This window comes from Crotalus tigris, unplaced genomic scaffold (assembly GCF_016545835.1).
Source record: "Crotalus tigris isolate CLP2741 ecotype Arizona unplaced genomic scaffold, ASM1654583v1 scf7180000018371.15429387391:27106975, whole genome shotgun sequence".
Taxonomy (NCBI): Eukaryota; Metazoa; Chordata; class Lepidosauria; order Squamata; family Viperidae; genus Crotalus; species Crotalus tigris.
Genome location: NW_024096970.1, coordinates 22,796,151 through 22,812,975, shown reverse-complemented (window position 1 = coordinate 22,812,975; position 16,825 = coordinate 22,796,151). Strand labels below are relative to the sequence as shown.

The 16,825-nt window shown below is 34.5% G+C and overlaps 1 protein-coding gene across 3 annotated transcripts in view; it reads left to right on the top strand.

Moving 5' to 3' along the window:
* The window catches only part of MIPOL1 (mirror-image polydactyly 1), a 189,679-nt gene that overhangs the window by 61,183 nt on the left and 111,671 nt on the right, over nucleotides 1-16,825 (top strand). For all 3 annotated transcript variants that reach the window (XR_005557736.1, XM_039351805.1, XM_039351806.1), the window contains 3 exons: nucleotides 485-614; nucleotides 2,556-2,589; nucleotides 2,849-3,019. Coding sequence is in view for 2 of the 3 variants with exons in the window: in XM_039351805.1 (XP_039207739.1) it covers nucleotides 485-614; nucleotides 2,556-2,589; nucleotides 2,849-3,019 (335 nt within the window). In the remaining variant the exon portion in view is untranslated. The remainder of the gene's footprint in view (nucleotides 1-484; nucleotides 615-2,555; nucleotides 2,590-2,848; nucleotides 3,020-16,825) is intronic.

Genomic DNA, 16,825 nt, shown 5'->3' with positions numbered 1-16,825 from the left:
GCAGCCAGTTATATAGAACCAAGGTGAAGAACAAATGCAATGAGTCTGCATCATATCCTTTCTTTTACTAGAACTTCCCCCCCGCCCCCCCCAAAAAGGTTCAGGTTGCACTGCATATGGAAAAAGATTATTCAAGCCTTTGCTCTGATCCAGCATGGCTCTTTTTATATGGCAGCTTTAGTCCAGCTTGTCATCTGGTAGAATACAACATTTCCTCAATCTTGACAACTAGCAAGGCTGGCGGGGGAATTCTGGGAATTGAACTCCACACATCTTGAAGCTGATTCATTTAATGTAGAAAATTTTAACTGGGTCCTGACTAATATGGGTGTCGGTCTGGAAATGATTAAGATAGACGATGTTATAATTAGTTCCATGGATAAATAAATATCCATTAATTTAGAAAAGTTAAAAACAGCTATAAAATAAATAAATTTACTTTGTGGGTCATACTTATACAATACATCCATTTACTATGTTGCAGCTGTGGTAGAAGAAATTCATTCCGCACAACACGAACATGATGAAGCCATCATGGCTAGACTGAAGTTGGCCAGTGAAGAGAGAAATGATGCATGTAAACAAGTAAGGCTACTGGAACAACCTCTTGAAACGTATGTACACATCTCATGCTTTATTCTGACTGCTTAATGTCCACTGTTTTGTGGGAAAACTCAGCTGCATCTACAGTATCACCCTTTCTTCATATAGCCACTGCATATTTGTATATGCTGTACATACCTAACTCCATGCATGCATACACACACCCACATATTTTCTAGCTTTTAATTTGCTATATAAGGGAGAAAGTAGGAAGTACTTGGTGGGTGTTTTTAAGCAATTATATAACATGTTTCTAAACTCCAGTATGTGAAAGTAGTTTGTGAGGAATCTCTGTGGGCACATTCTCTTAAATTCTTGCTTTTCCTCCTTGGAATGGTTAGAAAGAGCTACATTTCTAAGTAACAGATCTTAAGCAGGACACTGGTTTATTCATTATATTTAGATTAATTCATGTGTGATTTCAGTCTTGCTCCTGAAATAGACAAGGTGATGATTGACTGAGTATGTAAGAGAGGGAAACCAGTATCGATTTATTTATGGATAATTCAAGGAAATGACACATTTCATCCAGGGGTTCACATTTGTATTACAAAGTTGTGAATCAGAAATCTTACTTTATAGGAAGTCAATCAGATCTTTTGAGGCCATTTTTCCATCGGAAATTAAAGTGAAACAAAATAAAGTATTTTGTTAATTTGAAATACCATATATTTTGTTTTGTTTTTAATTGTAGGAATAATAATAATAATAATAATAATAATAATAATAATAATAATAATAATAATAATCATTATTATTATTTTCATCTGGAAACCTTTTTTAAATAGGATGCAAAATGATTCAATAAGTTGTTAATATGCATTTTTCTATTATTTTTTCTTTATGCTATTTTGCAAAATACAGTCATTTTGTAGTTTTCTTTAATGTGTATTTTATATTATTATATTATATTCACAGTAGTTACAGATATATTTCTGTAGTCTTATTTTTTTTCAAGTGGCCATGACAAAGTTTGAAAAATCTGTAATTTTACCGTGCTGCAATATTAATAGGTAATTGAGGAATGCTATGCAGTACTTCTACCACATGCACGCTCCAGCTTCATAGATGCCTCCTAATCCCTGATTTGCATGACATCATAACTTGATTACTTGCTTTACTGATTGGTATAATTCAATTTTACAGAAAGGTTAAAATATATTTACAAGCTTTTCATTCAACTTTTTATAATATTATATCTTTTTATTCATTACCATTCTTTTGGAAATGAGGTAGTACAAATATTTTGAGCTAATAACCTGCAGTTCTGCAGAAAGGTTCTGACCGAGCTAGTAACACTGAAAAATGTGTCAACTGATAAAAAAAATGGGGCCCGAATGTTTGTTTTTATTCCATTGTTTCAGTCTAATTGTTTGGGGGTTTAGAGAAAGTTTAATTTCCTAAATTGCTGTTAAGAAGTAAAAATCATTAGACTTTGTTCCACAGACTTGTGATGGCAATTCCATGCAGATAAATTTCATTAAAAACAGTGAGCCTCGGACAGTGGTGTTAGGATTTGAGAGCTAGAGATTTTTATTTTGCTTTGTTTTTTTGTCATGAGGGATATGATAAAATTAAAATATATAATTTCTGCTGGAGGTTTATTTATGTATTTCAGTGGGTGCAGAATTAAATAAATAAATAAAAGGTGCCTCAGTGCCCCTGCCACTGGGGAACTTTCTTCATCTAAGCACATATGAACAATTGATCCTTGTAGTCATATATAGCAGTAAACATTAATAACTTAACATTCTGAAGTCAGTGCTGAAGATATGGAGCATTATTGAAAGATGGAATCGAGCAGGTGGCACTTTAATATGTTCAGTGTCATGGTTGACTCTAAAGACCAGTAGAATGAAATTACTTGAGGGTTCTAAAGATTTAAAAAGCGAATTCATTTTGCTGCACTAAGGAAATGCTACTGATCAGGCTTTCTGTGTCCTTTTTTCTAGGCTAGAAAATATTAACCCTGAAGAAAATGACATGGTAAGCCATTCTCTGAGGAGATTTCTTGATGTCAGTCTTATATCTTAGAGGCTTAAGTTCAATTGAGTGGGTTTCAGAAACTAAGATGTGGGAAAAAGAAGAATTGACATACTAATAATGTACATCTTTGCTGCAGTATGAAAATTCAATAACTTCACTCAGTCAATTTACAATTCACATGTGTCTATTAATTAAAACCCTATATTAAATAAAGTATATTAAAACTTCTTGTCTGACTAACATAGAATGCTGTTGGTAGACATTACAGGAATTACTGAACAGAATAAACAATGCAGACACCGGTATGGCAATATGGAAGACAGGAGCTATAATTGTCGATCGCATATACAGGACCCAGAAACAGAAAAAGAAAATAACAGCTGAAGAAATTAATGCATTGATAGAAGAGAGAGATACTGCACTGGTTCAAGTAAGTCTATATTAGTTTATTTGCATCCATTCACATATATATCCCATCATCATTGCTAAGAATATGCAGTTTTAGTTTTTAGAAAATTTCCTTATTACCCTACAAAAAGTATCACAGTGAGCTAAGTTTTACACACAGCGAAACATACACACATTCATTACTGAATTTTTCAAAATTAAAATTAATTTTAAATTATATAAGAAGTGGAAAATTCAGGAATTTCAAACTCTGAAGACTGAATTTAAATTCCAAATATCCTTGGAAACCAAAAGTGGGAACATGTAGAAAGGAAAAAATATATGTATTTAACAGAAACAGGAATAAAAGAAACAGGAAACTACATATTTATCTTTAAAATGTGTATGTAAATACAAGTAATGAGTAAAAGTGATTAAAACTGTTGAAAAGCAACTCTAAATTGGAATATTTATGTTGACCCTTGTTCCCAGAAGGTTACTTTCCTGAAGCAGTGGGCTGAAAACTGGAGACTCTATAGATATTTGCTATTGCTATAGCAATTTTTTTTCAAATTTTTGTTTGTCTATTATTCTTTTTTAAAAAAATATAGAAAACAAAATGTAAAAGGACGACAACAGAAAAAGGAAGGTTTATCATTAATCTATTTGATGTATTCAATATATCTTTTGCAATACACTTTCCAACAAGCTTTTAGAAAGTTACTCTGAATTATAATTTGAAATAGTGCATATCTTCATCAGAAAGTCAGGTCCAAGCCTGTCTTTATAAAAGGCCTTTCTTTGAGCATTTTCTTGGCTCCAAGCTCTTGGCACCTTGAGATACCTACTTCTGTCACTGTAGTATATTGGAGTTTCAAGGAGATAATGCAGGCCATAAATACCACTTTTATCTTAAGTATACTGCACTCCAAATATTTGATTCCAACCAGTACTGCTCTGCTTGATATATTTGAGAGTTAAATGTATTTTATGGACTTCCCAGTTGTATAATGCCAGGCAATTAACAATTTTATTACATCAGAACTTTCAAATTTTAGCTTTTAGTTTGTTCCAATAGAAGAGAATATATGTAGCTTAGGGTTGAACTGTATAGTTCTTCGTGCTCTCTGAGGTTGGTTATTTGTTTGCAGATATTTCATTACCCAACTAGTTAACATCATCTGTGCAAATGAGTGTGGGATTTGCTCCCTGTTTATATACAGTAGCTTACCCTGCCAGTATTGGTAGAGGAGTTTTCTCCTTGATAATTCTTTGATTAGGATATTTTCTGTTAATCCCTAATATGCCAACATTTCCGCTGTTGGTAAGATATCCAGAAGTATACGTGGTTTTCCCTTGTGAATTTTATTCCTTTGAAAATGTTAGTCATTCATGTGTGTTCTCTACTTGTTTTTTTTTTATTATTATGAGGAAGGTGTCGCCTACATACTGGATCTATCAGTCAGAAGGCATAATGAAAACTCTGTAATTTCAAAACCTATGGACCGACTCGATCATGATTTTAACTGGAAAACCATGGGTATCGTAAATCAAATTAAATACAAAAAATAGGGAATTCATGGAAATTTGGCATTTCCAAATTCCAAAATCAGCCATCATTTATCACATACAGATAAGCCACATTTACACACCATTCAAAAAAGACAATTAAAAACTGAGAAAAAAAAAAGAAAACAAAAAGATCAGAATACATTCTCTCCAGCAATCAACACCCGGATAAGCAGGGATTAAAACCAGACCAGCAATCAAGCAGAAAATTATACCCCAATCAAAGAATTACTGAGGAGAAAGCCATATTTCCATCAATACTGGCAGAGCAAACTACTGTTTATGAACAGAGAACAAACTCCACATAGCTAGCACTGATGATGTTCCCTAATTGGGTAATAAAATGTCTGCATGCAAGCAACTAAGATCACAGATCACCAAATATTCTACAGTAGTAATTGGTTCCCTGGTATTTATCCCCTTCTCTTTATCCCCTTAAACTATTTTTAGTTTCTGTTTAGGCCTTATTTTTCTCTGAAGAGAATTTGACATAAGTACAGTATAATATTTATGTTCTCTACTGTTCTTTGTCCCAGACCTGATCTGCCAAATAAACGACGGAAGGATTTTTATCTTGATGAAGAAAGGAATTAAGTTGTCCATGATCCTTTATTGTGTTACTGATGTTGAGACAAATTAGTATGAACTAGCTGGACAATTTGTGGATTATTGTCTTTAATGGCAGAAAAAGATTTCCCATGCCCCTTCCCCTCTCCCTCTCCCCCAGTATTTGAACCCAAACATCAAATTGGCAAGATAATATTTATTTCACAGTTGATAGAAAATTAGATTGCTACCAGGATATAAAAGACTAAATGCAGAAATCGGCAACTGGTATCTTCCAGATATTTTCTACTAGAACTTCCATAAATCCTGGACAGCACACCCAGTCATTGGAAATGTGGGATTGTAACCCCAATATCTGGACGATACCAGTTTGAATATCTCTGGCTGAACTTGTCCTCAGATCTAAATATATCACAAATAATGAGACTACCAGATCTTACTGCTCATCTGAAATAAGTGTCACTGAATATCTTTAGTGAAGAGCAGTGCTTGAACCTTACATGCTGAGATTTATGCAAGTAGACTATTCAACAATGCTTCTGAATGGGTATCTATTAAAATTGCTAATAGCTGTAGTTCCAATAGTTTATGAAGATGATTGATGAGTAAACTGAGGACTGGAGGATATTTAAGAAAGGTTATGTTGTGGTGGCTAACGCTGGGCTTTTGCCTTCAGTTCTAGCCATTTGGTATCAGACAAAGGACATTGCAGCAATCATAGACTTTCATTATAGTTTGATTTCAAGTAGTCTTGTGGGTATTGACATTCCTGTCTTATATGATGCCAATTAAGTTGTAATTAGTTGATAATGAAGGTGCAAATATGTTCTTGGGAGTCTTAAATTGAAAGTGAAATTGAATGTTTTGAGTGCGTCCAGATACCTATAAAAATGTATGTGTGCTATAGTTATCATAACAGGGTATAGTTTCTTCACAGGATTTAATGATACATGCATATATAATCAGTAATTGTTCACTAGATTACTGTACAAACATACAAATTACTTTTACTACGTGCAAAAACAAATACAATGGCATAAATTCAAATATTTGATATCACGTTCATATATATTTTCAAGTGACTATAAAGCAAACAACAAAATTAAACATTGACAGCACTCTTTCTTCTAATACTTTGGGTTTTTTTAGAAGAGGAAAACTGTTGACATTCAGTTGCCAAGTTGTATTTATTAGTGAAGAAGTACTATGTGATCCCGTGGAATTTCTTTCATGACTTTGCAAAGGAAATGAGAGGACTGAGATAATGTGCTTAAATGAAGAAATGATTTATATATCACTGACATATGCTAGTCCTTCCTTCCAAACATTAGTATTTCTGCTGATTGGAAAAGATATTACTTACGAAGGCAATATGACAATATCCATGGGTAACTGCTTGATAGCTAAGAGGACTCTAGAGAATAGACTGCATTGTTCTGGAGGAAAGCATGGCAGACCCGTGAACAGAAGCAGTTCAGTCCTGCCATGTTATAGATCCTGTTTCTTTTTTCCCATTTCAGAGTGATCAAAGCAATTGGATTGTTTGGGGGGGGGGGGAAACAAGATTTCTAATTACTGGTAGTTCTTTTCCATGGCTTTGGTTTGAATAAATGCATTTGCCAGTAGTGGGCAGTATGATGAAATAACTCAGAAGAGCTACTGGCCTTTTGCCATTTACACCTTCTGAACAGGAATGTTTAACATGAGCGACTTGGCAGCTGAGCTGAAACCTGGTAACAGAGGAAGGGCTACTGCTAGTTTTCTTTTACTTGTTTGGGGGCAGGGAAATGGTTATTTTTCCCTTGCAAACAGGGAGTTCAACATTCTCAGCTGGATGTTATTTCTTCTACATCCAGGACCTGTGATTATGTTACAATTCTAGCCAAAAGGCCAAAGATATTGAATTTGTTTTGTTGTGGTGGTTGTTAAAAGAAAAACAGTTTTTTTTTTCATAGCTGGTGTGGCACTATTTGATACTCAGCACTGAAGCAATAACGTAATTGGCAAGCAAACCTGGTTTTCCAGCTCTGAATAGTTTGATCACATCCTGCTCTGCAGGAACACGCTCATGACTGTTCATGAGCAAAATTGGCACTTAACCAGTGCATCTGAAAAGAGCTCAAGTCCCTTTCTCTTTTCCTGGCATGCTTGTTAAGGGGCCTGCAGCTCCTGAGAGAGCAAAGGTTTAAAAGTAGCACAGCTGACTGCCCACCTTTATCAGTCCCAGATAGCAGCTGATAAACAATAAGTATCAATAGAACTTGTGGGTTAGTTTTAAAACAACCTTTTCTAAGGGTCAGCTTATCAAAGGGAAGCATAACAGTCTTTTTTCTTTTATACTTCCAAAGCATTCAAGCATTCTTGCTACAGGCAATTGAGCATTTCTCATAAAAGATCTGTACCTGTGAGGTACAGTAAGGGATTCCCCCACCACTACATTAAAAACTGTTAAAACTTGCTATAAGCCGTTCGGAGTCACAATATGGGTGGCGAATAAATTTGATAAATAATAAAGAAAGAACTAGAACAGGAGTAAAAAGAGGGACCTTCATCTAGGTATAGGAATCTGTGCATTTTATTGTTATGCTATTATGTAGGGTTTTTTTAAAGATATATTGAGAAGAATGAGAATTATCATAGACCAGTTAGAATATTAAATTAGGACTGGGTATATCCAGATTCCACTTGTCATTCAGAAAGTTCAGGACATATTGGTTGACAGTTAACTGAGAATAAAGGCTAGATGTTTCAAACCATCTTTTCCAGAAGCACTCTGTGTGTTCACCATGGTCTCCCCTCCTGCTTTAATTTCCAGGAGACACCTGGTTTTTACATCCTGACCCTGATGTGGAACAGAAATAGGACTCTCACACTTCATGCTACTTTTATACCAATTAAAAGATAAAAATACAACAGGCGAATTAATTCCATTAGTGAAAATCCTTGGTTATATAATGTGAAGAAATGTGAGTAAATGATTCAGCCTTTCCTTCTCACATTTTTGGAAAGAGACCAATCTCACAAGACATGAAAAAAATGTGTTTTATTTGGAAAAAAAACAAGGAGATAGAAGTAAATACATTTTTCCCTTTAAAATAAAAATGCAGATAATTAACATTGATGAAGATAAATGATAGGGCTGTTTAAATTACGGTGATACACTTGCCAACCTAAGAGAATATTTACCCAAAAAATGCAGTGATCCTGGTCAACCATATATACCTTTAGTCCAGGGGTGTCAAACTTGCAACGTCATGTGACGTGTCGTGACGTATCATGACTTTTTTGCCATTGCTGGCAATGGGGTGGGCGCAGTTTCGCTATGATGCATCCGGCCCACGGGCCAGCAGTTTGACACCCCTGCTTTAGTTTATTACAAAAGGTACATTTTGGAGATAACAGCAATTTAATATTGCAGACTGCAAGAATATTATAAATAAACATGCCCAGCCTCAAAAATTGGTAAAAGACTGAGGTGCTGCTGCCAGTTCAATTTTTCAAAGAAATAAGAACATTGACTTAGCACCACACAGGAAAATAAAGGGGAAAAAACCTAATGCAAATGCCTGGTACCTAATTAGACTGGTACCTCATTCTACTGAAAATAACAATTTTCCAAATCAATGTTCTTCTGCTTCATTTACTGGGACTTTCTCCAAATTGATGAGGATTCTACTTTAATTGCAGTCTCATGAGGAGCTGGAACACCCATTTTTCCAAAATTTCAGTCAATAGCATTCCTCCCAAGTGCTGCTTCCTGGATTTAAACCAGTTGGACTTCTCTTTTTCCAGATGAGGGAAGATCTGGAGTAAGGTGTCCATCCTTCCGAGGTAGGTAAAATGAGGACCCAGATTGTTGGGGGCAATGTAAATATATATTTACATTGCTTACTGGTGTACACCGCTTAGAGAGTGCTTGCACTTAAAGTGGTATATAAGTCTCATAAATAAATAAATAAATAAATAAGCAGAGCATGCATCTCTGCCTCAAGGAAAATGGAAAACAGGCTTCCATATTGTGTGTCTGAGTTTGCAGTTTGCGTGATAGTGACAATAACTAGCTCTCAACTATCTTTAGGTTATCCAAGATTGGTACATTATATCCTAGAACAAGTTGCATCAACAATATTTTTATACATAGTATGCAGAATAATAAACAATACAAAATCCATAAGAATGAAATTCTCCAGAAAATAGAGAACTGGAGGTGCTTTGGAGATTCAATTATGAAGTTACAAATTATATCATTTATTTGTGAGTAAATATCTGACTAAAATCTGGAGTGATCGGTGAACATAAGAGTCCAGAGACTTATTACCATTACTGTATCCACATTAGATCTTCAGGTTTTTCTATCATGAAATGTTTCTGTGTAGGAGACTTAAATCTGAGATGCAGTTTGTTGCAATGTTCCAAATTTTCTTAATTGTCCAATTGCCCAACTTGCATTCACTTAGTCTTTATCAACATTTGTATAACAGATAAAAGGTTATATTTCACAAGGAGTTGGGATCATTTCTGGAGTGAGGGTAGGTGTTAAGAAGTAGCATTAAGCCTTAACAGAGATATTCTAATTCTGGTACCCAGATCCTTAACTGGAAATTCCAAACAAACCTTCATAAGTAGTCTGAATTAGGAATTTAAGCCACAGAAGCTCACCGCCCAGAACATCTCTCATCTTTCAAATATGCAAATGGACCAGGACAATATCCCTTTTGAAGTGTACAATATTCTTTCCGATCAAAAGTGATGCTTTTGTGGAACTTTGTCACAAGTCCAGACTTCCTTTGCTCCTTCCTTTACAACCCACAAATTTATCCTGGAAGGCCTTCCAAATTTCTAGAGTACATTTGCCGAGGCATTGTTGAATACACATCATAGTTACAGTCCGGAAAATGCCAGGCTTAGAAATGATATGAATATTGTGTTTTTTGTCAAATAAATAAATAAATCTGGTGGCTAGTTTCACATGTCACATTAAACCAGAAATTGTTTTAGGCATGGTCATTTTAATCTATTTTACTTCTATGACTATGGAATAACTTGGAGTTAATTGGTTCAGTATTTAAATCAAAATGAAACTTATAGTTTTGTGGTTTGTTTTAATGCGGTGCATTATCTTAACTAATGATTGTAATATTAACCATTGTTCACCAGGTAATTTTTGAATTTGACTTTGTGGAACTTTTTATGACCTTCAGTTACTGGTGTGTGTATAATATTCTGAACTTTAGTTAAAGTAGAATAGCATCAATTGCTAACATGTCCAGGTAGGACTGAAAAAAAAATCTGAAAACCCCAAGACCCCATGGCAGTCTAGAACTAAACAGAATAAGTATTTGAGTCACTGCAAGGTATACTCTCATATTGTTCTATGTGAGAAAATATATGAGAGTTATGTGCATGCATTAGAAGCATCCCTAGTCACGTTCCCATCAGGGAACACTAAAAAAAAAAGGCCTTTCACAGCATTAATATCTAGGGCGCCTTTAAAATCTTAGGGACTAAATGTAAAATTTTACAAATGGGATTTACAACAAATGGTATGCAAAGCCTTACATGACAAATTACATGCCGTTTCACCTACTCCCATCCTACCCACCTTGTGGTGTTAGCTTGTCAAAGGGCACCTTTTACAGATCCTATCATAAATACAATACATTGTGCTTTTTCTTTGTTGCTGCTCAGCAAGAAGGAAAGCTTGTCTTTCTAGAACAGATAGCAGATAAGTTGTTATCTCATAAATTGGATTAGTGCTTAGAGACAAAATTACTATGGGGAAGGAATAAAGTTAATTAACACCTATCAGGGAGCCTATGGAAAGGTTAGTGTCACACCAAGAGAATTGGATCAACTTGGGCAGAAACAAAATAAGATTAGTATATTAAGTGGAATGTTTGGTCTCTATCTTCAAGCAAGACCATCTTCTGGGGAATATGATATTAAATGGAATATACAAAATATGCTTGTGATAGATTTTCCAATGTTATTTATTTATTTATGAGACTTATATACCGCTTTAAGTGCAAGCACTCTCTAAGCGGTGTACACCAGTAAGCAATGTATATATATATTTACATTGCCCCCAACAATCTGGGTCCTCATTTTACCTACCTCGGAAGGATGGAAGGCTGAGTCAACCTTGAGCCGGTGAGATTTGAACCACTGACCTGCTGAACACAATCAGCTAAAGTGGCCTGCAGTACTGCACTCTAACTGCTGCACCACCTCGGCTCTTATTATTATAACTGGGACAATAAATATAAATAATAAATTGTGTTTTGTAAAGGTTATCTTCCAACAACTTCAGAAATATCTTCTTCCATTTTCTATAGCAATAGCATTAGTGCTTAGATGTGTATATCACTCCATAGTGCTTTACAGCCCTTTCTAAGCAGTTTACAGTGTTAGCATATTGCCCCCAACAATCTGGGTCCTCATTTTACCAACCTCAGAAGGATGGAAGGCTGAGTCGACCTTGAGCCAGTCAGGATCTATATCCTGGCTATGGGCAGAGTTAGCCTGTAATACTGCATTTTAACTACTGCACCTCATGATTCCTTCTATACTGCTTACATTATTCTGATTTTGTGTATATGTGTCTGTATGTGTGCATATACATATATATACATGTCTTGAGTGTTGGTTTTTTTTGATGCACCTTGTCGGCCCAAATACGGGAGGAAGAAATCTCCTCCCCTGTCTCTTCCCTTCCTGATACAGCGGACAAAGTGAGAAAGAGCCTGTGGCTTAGGGGTCAACACAGCTGCCTAAAGTGCAAGCAGCCCAGGTTTAAATTTCAGAAGGGTATGGCTGGCTGATGAGAGCTAATTAGCTCGAAATAGCTATCCCATTGAATTTTCCGTTTATATTCACAATGTTATCAAAGTTCTGCCTTGGGATGCTAGTTATTTGTTTTATAAAATCGCCAGTTGTATCTGTTCAAACAATATTGTTGTGTGGAAATTGCAAAACCCACATTTCTCTAGTGTTTGAGGGTACAATTAAACTATATCTTTAATTACAAACATTAATTACTTTTTAAAGAGGATGATTCATCTTCTCTCTAATTCCTAAGAACTATTCTACCTTTTTAAAAAAGACTCTAGGAAATATCCCCAAATTTGCATGAAATGCTTGTTGGATTAATTGCTGTTTGACTCTTCTATAGTAGTGCTAAACACTAAGTTCATCAAAGCAAACTCCCTAACCACATTTTGGAAAGAATTCAAATATTTAATTTTGAACCTTGGAAAGAAACAGGAAATAATTTTGTATTCCTTGTAGTTTGTATCAACCATTTTTTCTAGAAAGAACTCTATGATTACAAATAGTTACCGGTAATATTAAATAGCTCAAAATAAATATATACTATTTTCTTAAAGAGTAAAATAGATGGATCCTTTTATTCTTCGATTCATTCTCTGAGTGATTCCAAAGGAGCAAGTCAAAAGTCCCTGGTCTGGGGAACCTGACTATCAAATTATGAAGGTTGTCCATGCTTTCATTTGAAGGGGGAATTGGCCCAGTCTGTGGTTCAGGTTTGATAGAACTATTTGCATATGCAGAAATTCCACCCTATTTATATGAATCAATGTTTTTTTCTTTGACAGGGTGGAGACTCGACTCCTTAGCTAAGTCCTATTTTACAGAAAATTGGTAGGGCTACCATAGAACAATATTATATTTGAAGGACTGTTTAGGTAATTTAAAAATAAAGAGCCAGTAGAAGGAAAACAGGGCTTTGAAGGCCCATTAGCAGTTCATCCCCAAAGAATAGTCATATACTGTAGATCAATTTGGCAGCTTTCCGCACCATGGAGAAATATATTGCTTTTCTATTTACATTACAGAACTGATTCCTAACTATGTGTGTATACAGATAAATAAGTGTTCTATCACTTGTCTACTCTTTGGTTGAAGTGGAAAAGGCCAGACTAAGATTATATGGACCTATCTGTTCCGTTGAACAAAAGAACAATGAAGATTACATGCTGTGTTGCTTTTAAAACTGAAGGATATATGCTATATGTTTTGTATGCTTTGGTTTAGACTTTGGAAAGGAAATTGAGACATAAATGCACTAAATTGATTCAAAATTCAATCAGTGTAGGAAAGATATTTTATTTTGAACACTGAAAATAAAACGATTCCTTTAATTCCTTTTTAGTTATTTGAACTTGAGGAAGTAAAAAATAATAATCTTTACCCTTCATTTTCTCATTATGAATTGCATTTATACATTTCCTCTTCTGATGTAATTCAGTTATAGAGAATGTAGAAAACAGCAAAACTGAAGTAATAAAACAAAGCAGTCATTGAAGTGGTTGATCAGTGAGCCTCAGCAATAAGGAAATGTATAAGGAGACCTAGGAGGTGCAAATCTGAGAATGAGGAAAGACAAAAAAGGGTGTGGGGACTCTCCCACTCTACAGATTTTTCATATAGTTTCACTTATGAGTCAATGGAAAGAGCCTTTGCATATATAGAAAGTCAGTTTGGCTTGGTGAATTGTATCTATTAAGTAGAATAGAATAGAATAACAGAATTGGAAGAGACCTTGGAGGTCTTCTAGTCCAATCCCCTCCTTAGGCAGGAAACCCTATAACATTTCAGACAAATGGCTGTCCAATCTCTTCTTTAAAACTTCCAGTGTTAGAGCATTCACAACTTCTGGAGGCAAGTTGTTCCACTGATTGTTCTAACTGTCAGGAAATTTCTCCTTAGTTCTAGGCTGCTTCTCTCCTTGCTTAGTTTCCACCTGTTGCTTCTTGTCCTGCCCTCAAGTGCTTTGGAGAATAGCTTGACTCCTTCTTCTTTGTGGCAACCCCTGAGATATTGGAAGACTGCTATCATGTCTCCCCTAGTCCTTCTTTTCATTAAACTAGACATACCCAATTCCAGCAACCGTTCCTTATGTTTTATCCTCCAGTCCCCTGATCATCTTTGTTACTCTTCTCTGCACTCTTTCTAGAGTCTCAACATCTTTTTTACATTGTCGCATTATAATGCCTTGGTAAGGCCACATAAATCTTCACAGCAGATCCTTAAAGTGGATCAGGATGAGAGACAACAGTCTAACAATATCTAATAAGCTTCTTGGTTATATAATGACTTCAATTGGTCTGCCCTAATCTGACCAAACATTCCTCATTACATTAGCCTCATATTTGTCCAGCGATTTGAGCATTACATGAAAGTAACTGATACAAGTAAAAAGTATCTTACTCTTTGATTTTATTTTGAAGTTGTTAATACCAGGAGTTTGTTCTTCTTTTAAACTTTAAGATATAAAGCAACAGGAACAAAAGCTTGAATTCCATAAGGTTACATCATGCTTACATATTTGTTTTTAATTCCTATGTCCTTTGAGGAAAAAAATCACTCTGGCAGATCCCAAACTGCTTTAAAAGAGCTGGGCTGAGACATGTGGAGGAACTAGGAAAGCTGGAGGTCAAAAAGATGTTCACCTACAAGGATCTCCTGAATTTACAGATGTGGTATTCAAGTCTTTTGTACCCATTAATATAGTGATAACTTCCACTGAAATCAGAACTCTTTCTTTCGGTAATACCTAACTAGCATCGTAGTCTAGAATGTTAAAAGAGGTCACCTTAAAAAGCTGGAGAAATTATATGGTTTGAGAAGATAAAAATATTTGGGGCATCAAAAAGAAACATGCTATCTCTTAATATAACTCCTCTCAGCCTCAGAGAAATCCTCTGGAACTTTGGGCAGTTCCAGTAAAACTTCTAGTAGACTCCAAAGTCCCTAGAAGGAGGAAAGTTTTGGCCTACTTTATCTGATTTCTACAGTTTTAAGAGTGGGACACTGGACGATGTATATATGTTTGCTTTGCACTTATATTATTTCTAATTTTATTCTGGTATTTTTGCATCAAACCTTTGTACCAGAATCAGTGACTTTGCCACAAAAAATTTGGTGGGTCAGTGTGGGCCCATTATCCAGGAAATTGCTGTGCTTATGAAGTGGAAATGAGTATATTTTGCCTTGCAGACATTTGAAAGAGCCCCTTCACTCTCATTTTGATATTTACACAGCCAAAAATATGTAGTTGGAAACTGAGGGTTCCAGGTATGGTTATAGGAAGCCTACAAAGTGTAGTTGTCCATTCCTCTTATGGATAAATGCAGTGTAAAGTCCATGGTGAAATAAAAAGTAAATGGAGTAGAACAAAACCAGAATGACTTAATTTTTTTTTCTGTAAAAGTTTTTATTGGTTTTTTTACAATACCAACTTTAGTGCCTGGTATACAGCATGTTGTTGTCTTGGTTCATAATTTTTTTAGAAAAGTATATACAATTAATAATAATTAATAAACAATCAATAAGAATTAATTTTTATATTTCCATAATTAATATATCAATTTATAATATATTTTCTTGATCTTCTCTTCATCCAGTAGTATTCTCCTTTTACAACATTAAACAAACATAATTTCTAATATTTGATATTTTCCCAATTTAAATAATTAAATAAAAACATTTTCTTCTATAATTATACCAACAATAGCAGCGTCCATGTGTGGCATTTTTTTTCTTATCAGCTTATGTTATTTACATAAGAGTTATCTTATTGATTCACCACATGTCTTATTTTCAGAAGTCTTGTTTAAGCTCAATTTCTCCATAATATTCGAACAATTCTTATCAATCATATTTTTCCCAGTATTTAATATCTAAATATCCAAGTTTTCCATTTAACTATATCATCCCAGTATTTTCATCTTTCATATATTATAAAAATACTATACTAATCTATCATAACATCTATTCATAACAGCTTTCTAGTCAATTTATATTTCACTTCTATTTGTAAAAGTTAGTTAAATTACTATATATCCTTTTTTCAGAGTTCTTATTAAGCCTAATTTCCCCTCAATATTTCAATCATTCCTTAATCCTAAATCTTTTCAAACTTAATTTGTCTTTAAAATTCCTTCGCTTACAACATCCTAATATTTTTACATTTTGTATCTTATCAAAAAATACTATATTCTTATGTCTCTTATCCCACTTATTCTAAAATCCCTTTATGGCCAAAGTTATTTGTTTATTTAGCCATATTCAAACAAGTGTTTACTCATATAATATTCCATCTGGTAGGGTGAATCCAGTCTCTTCAGCCCATCTCTAATTTTCTTCCTTTGCCAAATCGTTTTCCAAATTAATATTTTCAACTTTTCCAGTTCTTGTATTTTTGTAGTTATTGTTAGGAGTAGAGGATACAAGATGTATGGTTTTTGTCTCCCAAACAATGATTCTCCTAGCAGTGTCCATTTTGTTAAGTCTTCTTTCTTCTCAGGTGTATTTTGACGTTCTAATGCATAAGGTATCTTTTCCATATTTATTGTTATATCCAAGTCTTGTAAGTTTTTTCTTGTTTGTATTAAGTTATAATTCCCTTCATTTGTAACTTCACCAGTTGAATCATTTTTTTCTACTTCACATTCTGTTGTCTGTATTGTTTGTTCATTCTTTACCATCATTCTTTGGATGTTTTTTGATTGTAGATTTAAGTTAGAAGTATATTCACATAGTATCAAAGTTATATTTAATCTCCTCGTGGTTTAAGTCTACTGTAGTTTGTATCTGTTGTAACATTGCATAAATTTCATCTTGGAAAGTATTTGTCTTGTCTTGAAGTATTTCTAAGAGTCTTTGATCTTTCAAGCTAAATCTTTCAGGAGTA